Source organism: Gossypium hirsutum, chromosome D10 (assembly GCF_007990345.1).
Source record: "Gossypium hirsutum isolate 1008001.06 chromosome D10, Gossypium_hirsutum_v2.1, whole genome shotgun sequence".
Lineage (NCBI taxonomy): Eukaryota > Viridiplantae > Streptophyta > Magnoliopsida > Malvales > Malvaceae > Gossypium > Gossypium hirsutum.
The window spans coordinates 14,570,725-14,587,177 of record NC_053446.1 but is presented as its reverse complement, the minus strand read 5'-3'; the positions used below and the strand labels follow the sequence as shown (position 1 = coordinate 14,587,177).

The 16,453-nt window shown below is 35.1% G+C and overlaps 2 protein-coding genes and 1 non-coding gene across 3 annotated transcripts; all 3 read right to left on the bottom strand.

Moving 5' to 3' along the window:
• Positions 1 to 757: 757 nt before the first annotated feature.
• On the bottom strand, positions 758 to 3,652 carry LOC121222446 (pentatricopeptide repeat-containing protein At4g39620, chloroplastic-like). The gene is given in 4 exon segments (XM_041103225.1): positions 758 to 1,204; positions 1,628 to 2,575; positions 2,578 to 2,860; positions 3,255 to 3,652. Coding segments are annotated over 3 exon segments (1,473 nt in total). The 5' UTR covers positions 3,603 to 3,652; the 3' UTR covers positions 758 to 1,204; positions 1,628 to 1,733.
• Positions 3,653 to 3,756: 104 nt separating this feature from the next.
• TRNAW-CCA (transfer RNA tryptophan (anticodon CCA)) lies at positions 3,757 to 3,828 on the bottom strand. Its single transcript has one exon. It is a non-coding gene; the product is annotated as a tRNA-Trp (tRNA).
• Positions 3,829 to 4,425: 597 nt separating this feature from the next.
• Positions 4,426 to 15,479, bottom strand: LOC107914376 (E3 ubiquitin-protein ligase RKP). The gene is made up of 11 exons (XM_016843278.2): positions 15,209 to 15,479; positions 13,256 to 14,875; positions 12,007 to 12,831; positions 10,469 to 10,629; positions 9,453 to 9,591; positions 8,505 to 8,588; positions 7,598 to 7,879; positions 7,365 to 7,496; positions 6,056 to 6,255; positions 5,252 to 5,456; positions 4,426 to 5,093 (listed from the first exon to the last, which is right to left on the bottom strand). The coding sequence occupies exons 2-11, from the start codon at positions 14,744 to 14,746 to the stop codon at positions 4,788 to 4,790; spliced, it is 3,825 nt and encodes a 1,274-aa protein (XP_016698767.2). The 5' UTR covers positions 14,747 to 14,875; positions 15,209 to 15,479; the 3' UTR covers positions 4,426 to 4,787.
• Positions 15,480 to 16,453: the final 974 nt, after the last annotated feature.

The following is a 16,453-nucleotide window of genomic DNA, read 5'->3' as shown; positions in this document are numbered from 1 at the left end:
CTCAATTATTGCATTTTAAAAAAATTATATATTTTGAGTGTCGTCACAGAATATCAATATGTATGTTTTAAAATATCCGTAAAAAAATATAAATATTCAAGAAGAGAAAAAAGACGTATTTTTGATAAGTGATGCGGCCAAGAGAAATTTCTGGTCAGATTGAATTTTCGAGCGACACCGGTGACAAGTAAAGAGCAACTTTTTTGTGTCGTTAAGCTGCCTATATATCCCCATCCCCTGTATATGTTGATTTTTTAAAATTTTCTTTTGCAGTTTAAAAAATTATGACAAATTAGTTATTTGAATACATACATTTTATTTTAATCCTTGAAACAATAGAACTTTTACTTTGATATAACAAAAATATGAAGTTTGGTATAATGAAAATATAACTTTTTAATTTAGTTAAATTGTTTTTTGTAGATAAAAAAAAATTCACGTTGAATATATTTGAAGTAGTCTTTGAATTATATAATTTTTAATTTTTAATTTACTTAAGCAAATAGATAATTTGTAATTGTTTTGGAATAAAATAGATTATATTAAAAGACCATATTGATTATTTGCAATTAGATTCATTTAAACATCTTCATAATCTGTCTTCATTACAAGTAAATCAGTATCTGATCTCTTTTGCTAATATTCAACAAAATCTGTTATTTGCTCATCTATAAACTTGAATTGAATACTCATATACTAGTGTTATCCGTTACAAATTCAAACACATAATAATAATATTAGCATTTCATGCAAATAATAAAAGAAATTAAATTTTGAAGCATTTATGTGAATTTGGATATTACAAAAAACATTGCCATCCTCTTACCATTGAATAACATGAGTTTAGTATTATCCAACATATAGGCTTCCTTAAGGAAAAAGGAATATATTCAACACACATATACTCGATTTCTTTCATACATTTGAACAATCATACACTCGTAACCATAGTCCAAATATATGTTAGATACTGATGTCGGATGCAACCATCCTTTACGCAAAATGAAGAGTCAAAACAATATTGCTGTAAGTACCTGCTTACGATTCGAGGAAGATACCCAACTGTCTGAACTCTTTGTAACTACAACTGAGTATGGATAAAGCCTGCAATACGACCAACGTTCTGCATTCATTGTCTTATTGCATTGCCTTTGAAAGCGGGCTGCATTCAGATTAAACCAGAGGGAAGAATCGGTTCATTGCCCTGAAATACGAAACAAATTAATCTGGCTCATTTCAATTAAAGATGTCTGAAAAGCTACTACTCTCAGTTCATTTCAACACAACACATCGCATTTATCAAAAAACACAATTAGAGAATAGCAAACTGAACAGCAGGAAGCTAGATGTCAATGTCATAAAAGAACAATGAACCAAATACTACAAGCACAGAAGGTTGTCACTGGATCCTATACTGAAAGTATGCTTACTATCTAGTCCACTAACAATGATGCAACAAGATGCAGATCGAACACATGACATGGTTAAATCTGTGATCTTTGTCAACAATTTAGAAAACAATATTATATTTTTAAATGGAAAATCAAGCACACAAAGTGATTCTCATTAATAGGGTATAAGCTTTGCTATGCAAACAGAAAATAAGAGAACAAACGCAGACATATACCGGCAGCATTTTGTGGGGGAAAACAGTCAATATAGCCGAAATTGAAAACCATCCATTGCTCTGATGCAGGCTTAGTTGGAAGGAGACCCAAATAACAAAGAACCAGTCAATTAATTACTTTAACCTCAGTTTTTGCATTAGTCTCAGGCCTGCCACTCCTTGTGGCTTGAACGGAATCTGGACTAGCCGGTAGAGATCCAAAGGCTTCAAGAGCCTCTAGGAAGAATCTCTTATTAGGGACTATACCATCTTTTTCCATTTCTTTCACCAACTTCTGTACAAGGTCTTTCATGTCAGCTTTCGTGTAGGCCTTATATAGAAGTTTATATGTCGATGAATCGGGAATCGCCCCAATGTTATTTGCCTTATCAAATAGCCTATCGGCTTCCATAGGTAGACCATTTCTGCAGTAAACTTCAAGCATGACATTTAGGGTCGAAACTTTCATTTCCTTCCCAGAGTCAACAACCTCATCAAATATTTCCCTCGCCCGAGAAACACAATCACAAAATCCATACATCATTATAAGACTTTCGTAGGTGATAAAGCTTGGTGTGTATTTCATATCAGTCATCTTTTTGAAAATATTTTCAGCTCTCTCTTTAAGCCGCGCCTTGCCATAATTTATGATCATCGAATTAAATGTAGGAAGGGTAGGTTTCTCCTTGGAGCGCAACAAGCTCTTAAACACTTGTTCCATCTTATCAAATTCTTGCTTCTTGCCATAAGAATCAATAAGCACATTAAATGTAATAATATCAGGCTTACACTGATTGCTTTTCATCCGAGAAAGAACAGACTCCATCTCTCTGATCATCCCGTTTTTCCCATATGCATCCATCACACCATTAAACGTATATATATCAGGGGCAATACTGCTCTCAGCAAGATCCTTAAACAAAGCATTAACTTGATCCACATTTCGAGCTTGAGCAAAGGCCCTCAAAGAATATTGTAAGTGACAACATTGGGTTTACACCGTTCAATTCCCTTCATCTTGTTGAAGTAACCCAAAGCTTTGTCCAAAGCTTTGGCTTTATCACGGGAATGGAGATGGGCGGTGATAAGAGCATTATAAACCGAAGAATCAGGCCGACAACCACTGTTACGCATCTCAGAGAAGAGCCACATAGCCATTCTAGTTCGGCCTTTCTTTCCCATAACCGTAATCAATTTCGAATAAACCCCATTATCGGCAATATACCACCTTTGTTTCTGCATCCATCTGAAAACCTGAAAGGTACAGTACGTAAGTAGTCAAACAGATTTACTTCATCCAAGTTTCCAGCTACCAACAGCAATACAGGACACTTTAAGAAGCTTAAATTCTCTAACACAAAGATTTGCTCTCAACTCATATGTTCATTAAGTTCCACTTGATTGCTGCTTTTACCTGTTTACTAGTACTAACAGATCATTATGCCCGAACCCATTCTGTAATTATAACAGCTATGAATATAACGAGATAAGTTTAGTTTCCTTTATTTATTCTTTTATCTTTTCCAAAAAAAATCTTCGAAGAACACCCGTATTAAGAACAACCTGAAAATGCAAAATTCCAAATACCCTAAACCTTAAAAATGAACCAAAAAGGGGGAAATAAAAATCGAGAAAGGGAGAAAGGAACCTCAAGGCATTGAAGCCATTTATCAGTTTTGCCGAGTTCTTCAAACAGGAGAAAACAGTGTTCGCATCTCACAACTCTCACGTACCTGCTCAATGTCTTAACCAACGGCTCTTTGTCGCCGAAACTTCTCATTAAGACCCGAACTAGTTCCTTGGCTTCGGCGTCCTCAGGTTTTGAAGAACCCGTTTTCCTCCTGGGTCGGGTGGCACAGGATATTCGTGTGAAGGGTCGGGATGGAAGATTACATGGTTGGGTGAGGGAGGATATGTTAGTTGGTGAAGAATTACGTTTAAAAGGAGAAGGGAATGTGGAGAGTTGCAGAGAGTAAGGTGATAAAATTAGGGGCATTTTATTTTTAGCTTTCGGTGTTTGGAGCTGCTGATAGGGGGGGCTTCTCGGGGGTTGTTTTATAAATATGGAGAGTTTCGGGAAGAAAGTAAATGACGAAACTACCCATACAAAAAACTAAGGGAAAAATATAGATCCGGAAGGATCGGGAATTTGAACCCGACGTGAATCGAACACGCAACCTTCTGATCTGGAGTCAGACGCGCTACCATTGCGCCACGGATCCCAGGTGCTAGGTTTTTATATAAATTTATATTTATTCAAATAGTAATGGTTCTTGAGACACCTATTGTATGACTCCATTTGAACTGATAAGTTATTAAAAACCACGATAATGTGTAATTTGGATAACAATGAGCTTTTGGTAATTGAGCTGATACCCTATCGACCTCCCTAAATATCTGTATTCCGTTCAAATTCGGTACAAAATCCAAATTTAATCCATTTTGGAGTTTGATTTAAGCTCAATGAAGATATTTGATTTGAGATAATACTAATAATAATATTATTGAAGCGTGCACAAAAAGGATTCAATTGTCTTATTTAATTAGAATTTGTTCACTCTTAGTTGAGCAGTAGAACATCATTATCAAATTTAAACTAAAATCAATTAGACGTAATAAAGAAAATGATAAGTGAAGCGAATGGGCCAAATCTTATTTGAGTTGATTCCAAGGGTAAAAGATTCCACCTTTCGAACCAAGGAAATATAAGCCAATACATAGATGGGTTTTTCTTTTCTTTTTTCTTTTTAAGAAATAAAGATGAAAAGTTGTCTACTATTTGTTATTTTAGTAGTCTTATGCTATTTGGGATTGTTGAATAATAATCAGCCAAAAAAGCACTCGTTTCTTTATCTTATTTTCCTTGCCATTTACATCTCATATTTACAACTACTGCCCCTCAAACTACAAAATGCGTAGTGCACCCAGAATTTTATTTTCCCAGGTACAACTGAAACTGCAGCCTGAGGATTAAACAAAGGGCTTGCTGCTGACGCTCATTTTCCAACCCCCCCGACTTCTAGCTACATGCCACTTCTTTACGGGTATATATATAAGAATATAAATCCTTAATAACAAAATCATAAGCAATAAAATGAACAAACAAACCAAAAAACCTACTTTTTTTTCAACTTTCTCTGGCTTTCTTCCCCATTTTCCTCAAACAATATAAGATTCTTAGTTATCTTTCAACTGTGTTTTCTATGGTTCTGACTACTTCCAAGACAGTGGCATTGCAAAAGAAACATCTTTGACAATTTAAAAGATGTCTAGTTATGCAAACATAGCAAGACCTGTGGGAACACGGTATGAACTGTGCATCGGCTTCCGAAGCATAACAGATGCAGCACATGCCATCGTCGGCATTGTTTTCTCCACATTCAAGCCCCTCGATCTTCTTTGAATCAGTATGGCTGATAAGGAGGGCCAAGAAATTCTCTAGCCGACAAAGCTTAGGCACATATGCTTCTCCCCTAAATGATGTAGCCTGGAAATCAAAGGTGTAAGAGAGTTAAAGACTGTAAGAATCATAACCTTGAAATGAAAAGAAAAAATGTCCCTGGCTCGCAAACATCCGATCAAAATGCCAGGGAGCAAAATGAAACATGGTGGATTCTTGGATATATAAGGGATAACAGTACTAACCCAATTATACTCTAACATGTACTGCAAGCCATAATGCATAGTTTCAGGGCAATCCATGTTTGCAAAAACACCCACGATATCATTGTGTTCCTTGAACTTGGAATCTGTGCTAGCATCCAACAAATTCACAATGATCCCTACTAGAGGAGCTAATATCATGCCTCGGTTTACTTTCTCCAAAGATTGACCATGCCGTCTAAGTGACCTGTTCATAAAAAGACAAAAACAAGTATTTTATGTTACCATTTTTTCATATGTTAATTAACAAGTCATACAGTTATATTTAGTTCCACTAATAACTAGGCCAATGCAACTGGTCCGTTCATCAAAAAAGTAGAATGTGTCCGCTGATATATACAAGATATATCAACCAGAATTCGAAATTTTCAATGAAAGAAAAATAAGATGCTGACTTAAACATAAAGCTATGTTGCTCCAATTATTTTTCTTGAAGAACATGTATCTGAAACCTGTATTAACTTTTTCTAAAAATGGGTATGAGAAAATAATCCTTGAAAGACACAAATACATGGGGAAAAAAACTAAGAAAAAATTGAAGATATCAGAAATCTAGTTCCCAAGTCTGAGTAGTATTTAGTATAAAAAAGAACTAGGAACAAAAACAAAAATTCTAGTTCATCAAATATCTTGCATGCAACTTTATAAAAGAAACTCAAGTAACATTTGCCTCTCATTACACAACATATTATAGTATTAATGTGGAACATAATCAGGATATTACACATTATAATTTATAAAGAAAAAGACAGTCGTATAAATTAACTCAGTCGGGTGACAACTTACAAGTCAAAAAACTCGACATCTGATGCTGAAGTTATATAGTTCAGAATGAAGACAATCAACTCGGTCAGTCTTCGAAGGTTTGTATCAGGCCCTGAGAGGAATGCTTGAGGAATCTCATGGGTACAAAACTCCAACAACCTTGCAAGATTACACGAGAGATCGAATATGACACAGCATTTCCTCTGTTGAAACTCCAATACCTGGAAAAGCAGGTCTCCAACATCAGATATCCCAAGGAAGATGGGCTCAAATCGAAAGATAAAGCTGGGGTTATCCTCAAGTATGGTATTTACACTACATACTGAAATGTTATAACCATTGACTTGAATGGGATATGTATGAACAGTCATAATCCTATGATAAAAGCCGTATAACTTCGATTCTACGAAAAAGTAATGCAAGCCATTTACAATCTTGCAGATGTTGGGCAGCAAATATAAGGGGCCATGTTTGAATTAAAAGTTTTGAATTAACAAGCTATAACACAAAAAACCACAAATTAGAACCCACCATACATGACTTTTTTAACCTTAATGTTATTTGGCCATCTTTGAACCACCAGAATCATGATAATCAGCCTTTCCAGCAATTCAGAAAAAAGAATCCCTTCTCTATTTGAAAGGCATCCCTGATGATTCATCTAAAATAAAGTTCCTTGCCTACCCCAGTCATTGTTGTCTCGGACTTTTCACCTATCCAAATTGCTCCTCAATATCATCATACATTCTCTACACATTCATCTGTAAAACACACCTCAAGCCATCCATGAAATACAAAGAAAACCCATCCAAGCCATGCTTTCAAGTAGGACTAAACCACCACCAACCCTAAGTTATATTTGCTTTAAAAAGTTAAGAGGAAGAATCAGGCCTGTTCACAAATTCAACAGTTCATCAATTATTTGGATTTGAGACCTTGACATACTAGACAGGCAACAACAAAAGCCGATAACAAGTATATGCAACCTTTGGTTCCATATATTTACCTTTTAACCTGTTCCAATCTGTAAAAGGTAGTACCATTTATAACGGCTATTCCATATCATGGTTAAGAACTATGCAATATCAGCATTTTTCAGGAACATTTTTGCAACCATTTTCTTTTCTCAAGTATCCTTGTCTACTTAATGAATGTTGTACAAAAACGGACGATAATGGACATAGAAGTCCAAAAGATGCAAGTCCACTAAGTTAGGATCCAAGTTGGCGATGAGTAAATAGTATATATACAAGAAGAATAAGAGCAGAACCTCCAAAAGAGTAATTAACAAAACAAGAAGATAACTGTTTGAATGAGAGAATAATCATACCTGGTATTTTTCTTGCATTTCCCGAATGGAAACTGAGAATTCAGTCATTGTCCAGCTGAGAGTGTTAAATAGACGATTGAGAAAAGCTGAGAACAACTCTTCATCGGAGATGCAAGCTTCACGCAACAGTCCCTATAAAAATTAGAGCCCCCCATAGGGCAAAAGTTAGAAAGAGAAGCGATTTCAGTGGGAAAGAAGATGAATAAGAACTAGTGATGGTTCACAATATTCACCTGGAAAATAATTGATGATGATGAAGATTCTCCATGCTTTGAAGAACCAAACCCAGAACCCTTGCACAGACGTAAAAGAATAGTTGTAACTGGAATCCAAGATCGGTTATCGAATGCTGACAATAATGCCTTTGGCATTCTCTGTTTGGCCACTTCATTGCTCTCAAAAGCTGCCAAATACTCTCTGTACTGAACCAGGACTGATATTGACTGGAGAAGAAGATCCCTTAAATCTGCACTTGATATCCTTGGATCGTTGAAATGGGTAATTACAAATGTTACCTGATGAACAATAGGAAAAACTGGATCATAACTGTTACTTGGACTGAGCAAAGAAGAAAACTACAAAAGTCATTTCGTTAAGCTCATGCTACATGTTAAAAATATGCCACAGATTTCAGAAACAATAGGGTTTAGTGCTTTTGGAACTCCAAAATTAGGAAGCTACTAAACAGAACATGTCAATTGCGTAACAACCACAAACAACGAACAGAATAGAAATTGATTATTAAAGTTCGAAATGCATATTATCTGCATGTTCTAAATGTTTAATCAACAATGCTCAAACATATATGAGATATAAGGTACGATTATACTCAAGTGCACATACTAACTGGCAGAACAGATATATCCCTATCCACATTGGCAGAAAGTGAATTGTTAATGGGCTTAAAAGCTTATGCACTATTATTGATCTCTATCTAATAAACTACTACTTATTTTCTTTATAAATTGCGATATTCTTAGAGTATAAGAATGATGCAACTTATACCAAAATGGTAAATCCAGCACAAGACTGCTCAAAACAAACTCTGATGAGAGCAAATAGTTGATAACTAGATGAAGAACACAAATCAAAACTCAACTTATAACAAACAACAATATCAGATCAATTGGCATAACTTACAAACGATGTAAGGCCTTGCTTGATAAATATTGCAGGTGGTACAAATGGCGGATCACTCTTACGCAAGACATGAAAGCAGTCCACCTGAAAAAATAATAACAAAAATTACTATCAATCAAGTAATGCAAATGGAAATAGACATAAAGTGCACCAAATAATAATTTCTAAGGTCCTACATTCCAATTCAAACAAGCCAAATGTCCACTATTGGCAGATTATAAAACACAAACTCTACAGTCACCATGTGAGTCAAAAAATACTTAAAAAAAAAAAGAATTTTAAGAAAATCAAATTTGGTAGGTTCTTTTAGAAGAAAAAGTAATTCTTCATAAAAGAAAATATTATAACAAATATTTGAAGACATAATTACCCCTATTTAATTCTTTTATTTATGATCCTTTTTGTACTTTCACCAAGTTGGTGCCATGGCTTACAATACCAACTCAATTAGATGTCTATAATGCAGTATTAGATGTAAAGAGAACTGATTGAGAAAAACTGAAACTGTTCTTCAATATTTTGCAATGAAACTTTAATTTGCTAGGTAATGTATCGTGGCAGCATATATGTTGCTGGCATTTGAATTTCTAAAAACAAAACAAACTCACTCTTCAGTTTAGTTCCATTTTGTAGCTTCATCAAGTAGTTTGCCAAATACAAATGAAACTAAAATTATATATTGCGCTGGTTCACTCATAAACTGTGATTACTTGTAATATATATTTTGGAAGGATGTAAACATTAAGCTTGTCTGCATAATTCAATGAATTTTAAAAATCAAAGGACGAACAATTTCTTTTCCAAGCAATAAAACAAACACAATTTAAATTGCAAGTTAAAAATTAAAATTACTTGACAGTAGTATAGCAGTGATTGTCCAATCTTGATTTAAATTGGAATAAATTGGAAACAAAGCACATAACATTGTTAAAGGAAGACTTGTTTTACCAGAGCTTCAAGGTAAAATTCAGGGATGTATATAAACACTGAATCCAGTTTGCTAAGAACCAATAGCAATTGCACAACCCACATGCATGTGGCATACATTCCTCTCTGCTTCCATCGAGAAAACAAAGAGACACGGTACCTGTACAGCAAGACAAAAGAGCCAACCATGAATTACAGGGACTCAAAAACTAATTTCACCTCTTAGAATTGAGAATTTGAACATTCATCCAAACAAAAACAAGAACAAGGTATCCTCTAGCTCCGATGTAGATCTCCTTCATAGATATTACAGTGACAGATAAAGTAACAAACTGAAAAGAGTACAAACTTTATAAGTGAGGGGGGAGGGGGAAGAAGGGAGCTAACATGTCCAGTTGATGTTAGTTCTGGCCAAAACTTACAAGTTAACCTGAAATTTAGAAACATCCCCTTTTTAATTAAATTTAATCTTAACTGGCTAAATTTGACAGACACAATGAGATAAAAAAAAAAAAGAACTCTTTAACCTAGAACCAAAAAAGGCATTTTCCAATGTCAGCAAAATAATTGTGGTTTGTACACCAGTAAAAATCCTATTTCTTAGTCAATGCTTTAAGGGAAAAAGTCAAAATCCAAGGAATGACTCAGATTTGGTAAAAATATATGTACCATGTGTAGCAAGAAATGAAACCTAAATAAGTATGTTCATAAAGAGCATAGCAATTGAAGCATCCGCTTGTTATCAAAATAGTAATAAGAATCAAGAATTATAATACCACGTTGTCATAGTCACTATCATTACAAATCTAATATCAGCAATAACTAAAGATAGAAAAGTCTCCACAAATCTAAGATTTCAACACTGTATGATAGAATATGAATACTATGTTTAATATCAAAATGAAATACAACATATCACTTGAACACCTAGGGACAAATCAAAAGAAGAAAAGGGAACTAACTAAATAACGAGAAGAAATAAGACCAATAACACAGAAATGATTCATGGGAAAGCAAACTACTCATCGTCATCTTACCATGCACAATGTCTAACACAATCAATAACTTCTTCACGATAGTTATTTCGAGTCTCCTTCAAACGCTTTAATTGCTCTTTGCAAGCTCGTTCTCTTATTTGTTTATCAGTTTCTTCCAGGAGGGATATTGACTGTGACTGATGAGACATGTAATATGACGCCTATAAAAGGAAATTAATCTCTCAGTTCTTTACATCAGTTAAAAAAGGGGAAAGGTGCTACAATTTCATAGGTAGAACAGTAGAGCATCAAACATAAAATCCCTATTTAAAGGAAACACAAATACTCAATTCCTCATTGCATAAAATCAATTTTATTTCTGTCAAAATAACTTAAGAGGAAAACCATCTAAAACAAAAGAATCCTTTCCAACACATCAGCATGCTAAGATAAAAGCATTCTGTCATCCAGGACCTTCAAGTTCACTTGAAAAGTGAATATTGCTAAGACTTCAAACTTTTCAATACTACCAGACACACAGAACATAGATTTTTAGGTTAAGAATTAACTACCTGATTGCACTGAGAAAGTTAAAGCAACTATAATGTAAAACAGTTAGCTGACAGAGCTATCATGTCTCAGGCACACAGAAACATTTAGAACAACAAATGCTAAAGTTGCATAACAGAGCCTTGAGATCCAGCTAAGACAATTTCATGTATCTGACAAAGCCCGGAGGTATTAACTGAAAATTTTGTGATGCATGATCTCCAGCCAAATATTACCAACCCAAAGAAAAACCTATTGGTGATAGCCAACACTCGGACATTTAATGACCAATGAAACTTCAGAGGCTCAGAACATCAGTATATAAAATTTAACAAGATATTATTACAACTTCTTGGCAACGATCATAAGTAAAGTTCAAGATTTATTAACGGGGAAAACAACACTAACAATGAATTAGGGGGATCTTGAGGGGCTTGATCAGAGTTAAAAAGCCTCCAGTTTTCGGTTTATCAGTTTATATCCATACAAGAACAGTGTAATAATTTTTATTTTTTTTTAACAAAAGGAAATCCCGCATTACTACTTTTTTTAATAATATCCATGTTCAAACAAATTTTCTAATTGAATTATTTTCCTACCATTACCAATTGTGGAAGTAAACAATGCTGACTCTCTTAGGGTGGGTTTGGATGGGCGATTGGGTGCGGTGCGGTACGTTTAGTTTACTTTTTGTCTCACGCTACAGTATCACTACAGTATCTAATCTCACCGCTACCGCTGTTTTTACACTAACCGCAGGTAAACGCACCGCCCATCCAAACTCACCCTTAGAGTACAAGAACCTTAGGCAGCTTACATGTACCTAATAAATGCTAGAAATTTTCCTGTTTGATACCATTTGTACCTTGAGGCTTGACACTGCATTATTTTAATATTGCCATGGAAGCTAATGCATCTCCAATGAAATCAAATCATAGCCCAAACCGTTATAATATCTGAAGTTGAAATATTAACAAACTATAAAATAATGAAAAATAAATAAGCCTGGTGCACTATTTTGAGGAACATATGATCTAATGAACTCTCACCTGCTTAAAGTTTGGTGCAAGGCCTATGTGATAAAGTAATAGCAGAGCATCCAGAAGTTCTTCCTCTCTTAGAGTTGTTGAAGCCAAATCACTATCTCTCGGTACTGTCCTCATATGCTGGACCGGACGATAACCAAACTCAGATTCTGACTGATCACTGGAGCTAGGTTTATCTGATATCTCCTCATTCAAACTTCCTGTACTACATTCTGCAGCAACCTGAGCAGATCTTTCAGGAATAGCACTGCAGTTGTGACGGGAACTTTTGGTTGTAGTTCTTATCGGATATTTTGAGCACTTTGTAAACTCCATGTCATACCATGAGCAACAGCATGGTTTTTGTTTGGTTAAATGAGTTACTCTTGTTTCTTCATCATCCATACAGCCTTCCTCCCACCGAATAACTTCAGCTTCCTGATCATGCATAGGATGTGATTTTGATAGGTGAGAGAATGATCCTCCAAGCCTAGAAAGTTCAGCTCGATGTGGATCATTCTTAAGAAACAAACCTATAGGGAAACTTTGGCAGCCACCTCTATGAAGAAAACCAATGTCATGACCACTGGAATCACAGCTCTTTAACCACCCACAAATATTCCCCACTCCAAACCCTTCTGATAGAAAATGGAGAATAACAGTGTATAAAGAAACAAGAACAGAGTTACTTAAAATCCCTGGAGGTGGCATATTGCGATCAGCTCCTCTATACTTCAATAAAAGGTTCTGCACAAATGTCCTGAACACGGAACCAGGAAACTGGGGAGGTGATAAAGCAGGAATGAACTGTATGACTAAAAGACACAGGTCCCTATGCTTTTCCTCAATCTGGAAAAAGGAGAAAAGAAAAGAAAACTATAGATTAAGAGAAAGCATTTATGGATTTATAAATGTTAGTTGAACAGTTAAAAATACAATTGAAGCTGTTGCCTAGCAGAGGACTGCTGTATTACCCTTAAGAGGCAATTCAACTCCGAAATGAAGTCTTTACACAAGCAGATATGCATTTACAATTTTGTATGGAAGGTCAGCAAATGCACTTTTCATCTGGTTAAAGCCCCAAATCATGTAATGTTATCATTAACATGATCCACCAAATGAGTGAAAACATACATCTTTGGGATCATTAAGACATAAGGTCACATGATAAACATAACTCCACATTGAACACCAACCAAGGATACTTGTTTCTTAGTAGGATAAGTATTGCACAAAGGAGAAAACCATTCAGTTTTAAGTGACAGGGACAAACCTTACTAACTGCGTCTGATAGAGCTGTAGTTGCCAATAACATGCTACTTTCAGTGGACACATCCTCACAAGAACCAGGCCACCAAACAGAAGGAATCATGCACTGAAGGTCCTGCCTGTTTGGACTCTTCCGTGAAAGAAAGCCTTCAAATAAGAAACCAAAATCTGATGACTTCCACCACAACACCATCAATTGCTCCCGTCTTAATAAATGGCATACCAATGCAAGATAAGAATATGATCCTGAATACGGGCATTCTGTCAGAACCAATGATGCTGTCTTGCAAGCACATGAAAGAGCATTTATAATGTGCTCGAACATAACATGTGACCCTTGGAATTCTAGAAAGACATCAAGTACTCTATCCAAACTCAACCAATCATGTGGTGCCCGTACTCCAAATACCCCCATAAAGAACAACAAGAGGGGGCCCCACCCAATGTACTCGGCACCTTGACAATCTGCTTCAACTACAGAGAAAAATTCTTCACATATCCCATGAGAAACTGGATAAAATAATTCTTCAAGTGATACAAACCTCTTCAGTCTCCTTAATCTTTCAACTGAAGAATGCTCAGCTCGCTCGACAGATTGCATATCCAATAACCTGGATAGGCAGTCCAGCAATTGCTTCACAAAAGAGCTAGAAGAGGGAGGTGCTTGAAGAGGATGGTAGCCATCAATAGGGTATTTAAAGGGGCGGGCACCAAAATTCAATTCACATCGTTCACCCTGAGAAAGAGAAACTGCAGGATGGTATCCAAATCCAGGTCCCATTTTCCGAATGCCAGAGAATGCCACACCAAGAGAAACACCATTCCTATAGAATGAAATCTCATCATGAGCCAAGTCTATACAGCATCCAATGACATCACCTGCCACCCAAGGCTGACCATATGGCTCTGCTTCCTTGTTCCATTTGCGAACTCTTCTGCCATCAAATGCATATGAATCATCAGCATCACCTACACCTTTATGGTCAGTGAATGGACAGGAAATAGTAGCCCATCCGAGTTGTTGTATACCAGAAGTCTCCAAAATTACTTCATACATCCATTTCCCTTTCCAAACATAGGCATTAGCCCTGGCACTACTGAACACCGCTAAGCTCTCTAAAAGCAACGGTGGCTTAACAATTCTAATTTCACCACAAATACTGAATTTTTCAAGACCGATGACACCAGGTCCAGAGCCATTATCTGAAATACAAACCCCATCCCTGTTACTAACCAGAGAATCAGAATCTGAATACAAGTAGTTCTTTATGATTGAACGAACTAGACTGCTGTCGACAGGACCGCTCAATGGACCAATTGATTTATTGGGAAGACCAAATACATATTCAAGAGCTCGCTCCACAGACTGCTGACCAAATTCATCAGAATATGATACAAGGCGCGGTTTCGATGGATTTTCCTTCCCATCCCCACTATTCAATATAACAGCCAAACCAGAAGAAAGCCCACCAATCCGGAGGCTATCTTCTGCCATTCCCAATAACAAGAAACTTATACGCCAAATTTAGCTCAACATCCGAAACCCTTGCCCAGCCTATATTCGATTATATTCTTTAAACGCGCATAAATTTCATGAGCCTTGTCACAATTTCCCACCCCGAGACTGCAAAATTTGTAACTCAATTTCAATCAAATGCATATATAACCCCAAAAAAACTATCAGAGAATGATATCTTCTATTGAAGAAATTAACAAGAAGAACACAAATGAAACCGAAACTAGATTAAGCTCACACAATCCTAAAGAAAACATATATTCCAATTCCTAAAATAATGAAACCGAAACTAGATTAAGCTCACACAATCCTAAAAAAAAAAAAACAGATATTCCCAATTCCTAAAATTCTCTTTTCCCTTCTGTCTTTTCTCTCGAAATTGAACAAAATAGCATCCCCACAAATTGAAATTCGAAAAAATTGAAAAGCATAGGAACTTACATGCGCGCGTATTAAGTTTCAATCACCACTAGAAATTGCAAAGGCGGCTGTCACAAGCTAGGGTTTTTCATGCCATTTAGAGATTGTAAAAGAAAAAAAGAAAAAAAAAGGAAGAAATATAATATAATTTGAATTTTTAGAGAGAGATAAAAGAGTGAAAATCAAACAGCGTTTATGTTTTTCCTTTTTTTTTATTTTTTTTATTTTGCATTTTCCAATGAAAGAGAAGGAAGAAGAAACGGAAAGTGTGGACTTTTCATTTCCTTGGCCGTGAGAATTTTAGTTTTATAAATATTATTTATTTATATTATTATTTATTGCCCAAAGAGTTCGGAGAAAAGTGAAACGGGTCGAACCAGGGGGCTGCACCCATGAAAGATGAGTCGAGGCTGCCCATGGTTCGCGTGGCCGACACGTTGCATTATTATTAGCGGTTCCTGACGTGGCCGCCTATGCTATCCTGCGCCCCCCTCTTTGAGTTGCTTCCTGTTTTATGTAATTCGGTCAACGGATTGGAGATAAACTTGCCTACACTTACTCACACACACTGCCACATTCACTATTTTTCTTCTCGATAATTTTTGTTTTCATTTATAATTTAGAATATTTAAGATATCAAATTTTATTATTACCTATATCTATAATTCTGTTTTTACCCCTTCAGTAATTATTTATATAATTAATCTTTTAATCATTTAATTATTTAATTTATCAATATAATTATACTTGTCATATATATAAATTTTGTAATCAATCTGATATCTTTATTATATTGATCTAAAATATTCTATACATTAATATATCGTTAACGGATGATTTTTTTACATAAAACAAACCATTAGGAATTTTAAAGTTACATCAAATTCAATATGCATGTTCTACATGAACAAACCATAAAATATAACATTTGGATCGTTAAAATATTAATCATATAAATAGTTATAGAAGTGTGTAAAATTATTTTAATTTTTACACTGCATAAGTGGATTTATTTCCCATAATATATATAAGTACAAATCTAGAGAAACTTTTGAAGAATACTATTTTTTTTCATCGTATTACTAAATTAATTTTAAAAATAATTATAATTTAGATTTAGATTTTAGTTTAAAAATTGTTCTAATTTAAAAATTAATAATATTTGGTAGACTGCCATAGAGTTTCTAAGCTTAAAAGATTGACAAGTGTCGTATAAGAGTATAATAAATTATTAAAAAAATAAATAGTTTAAAAAAAAGAGACACA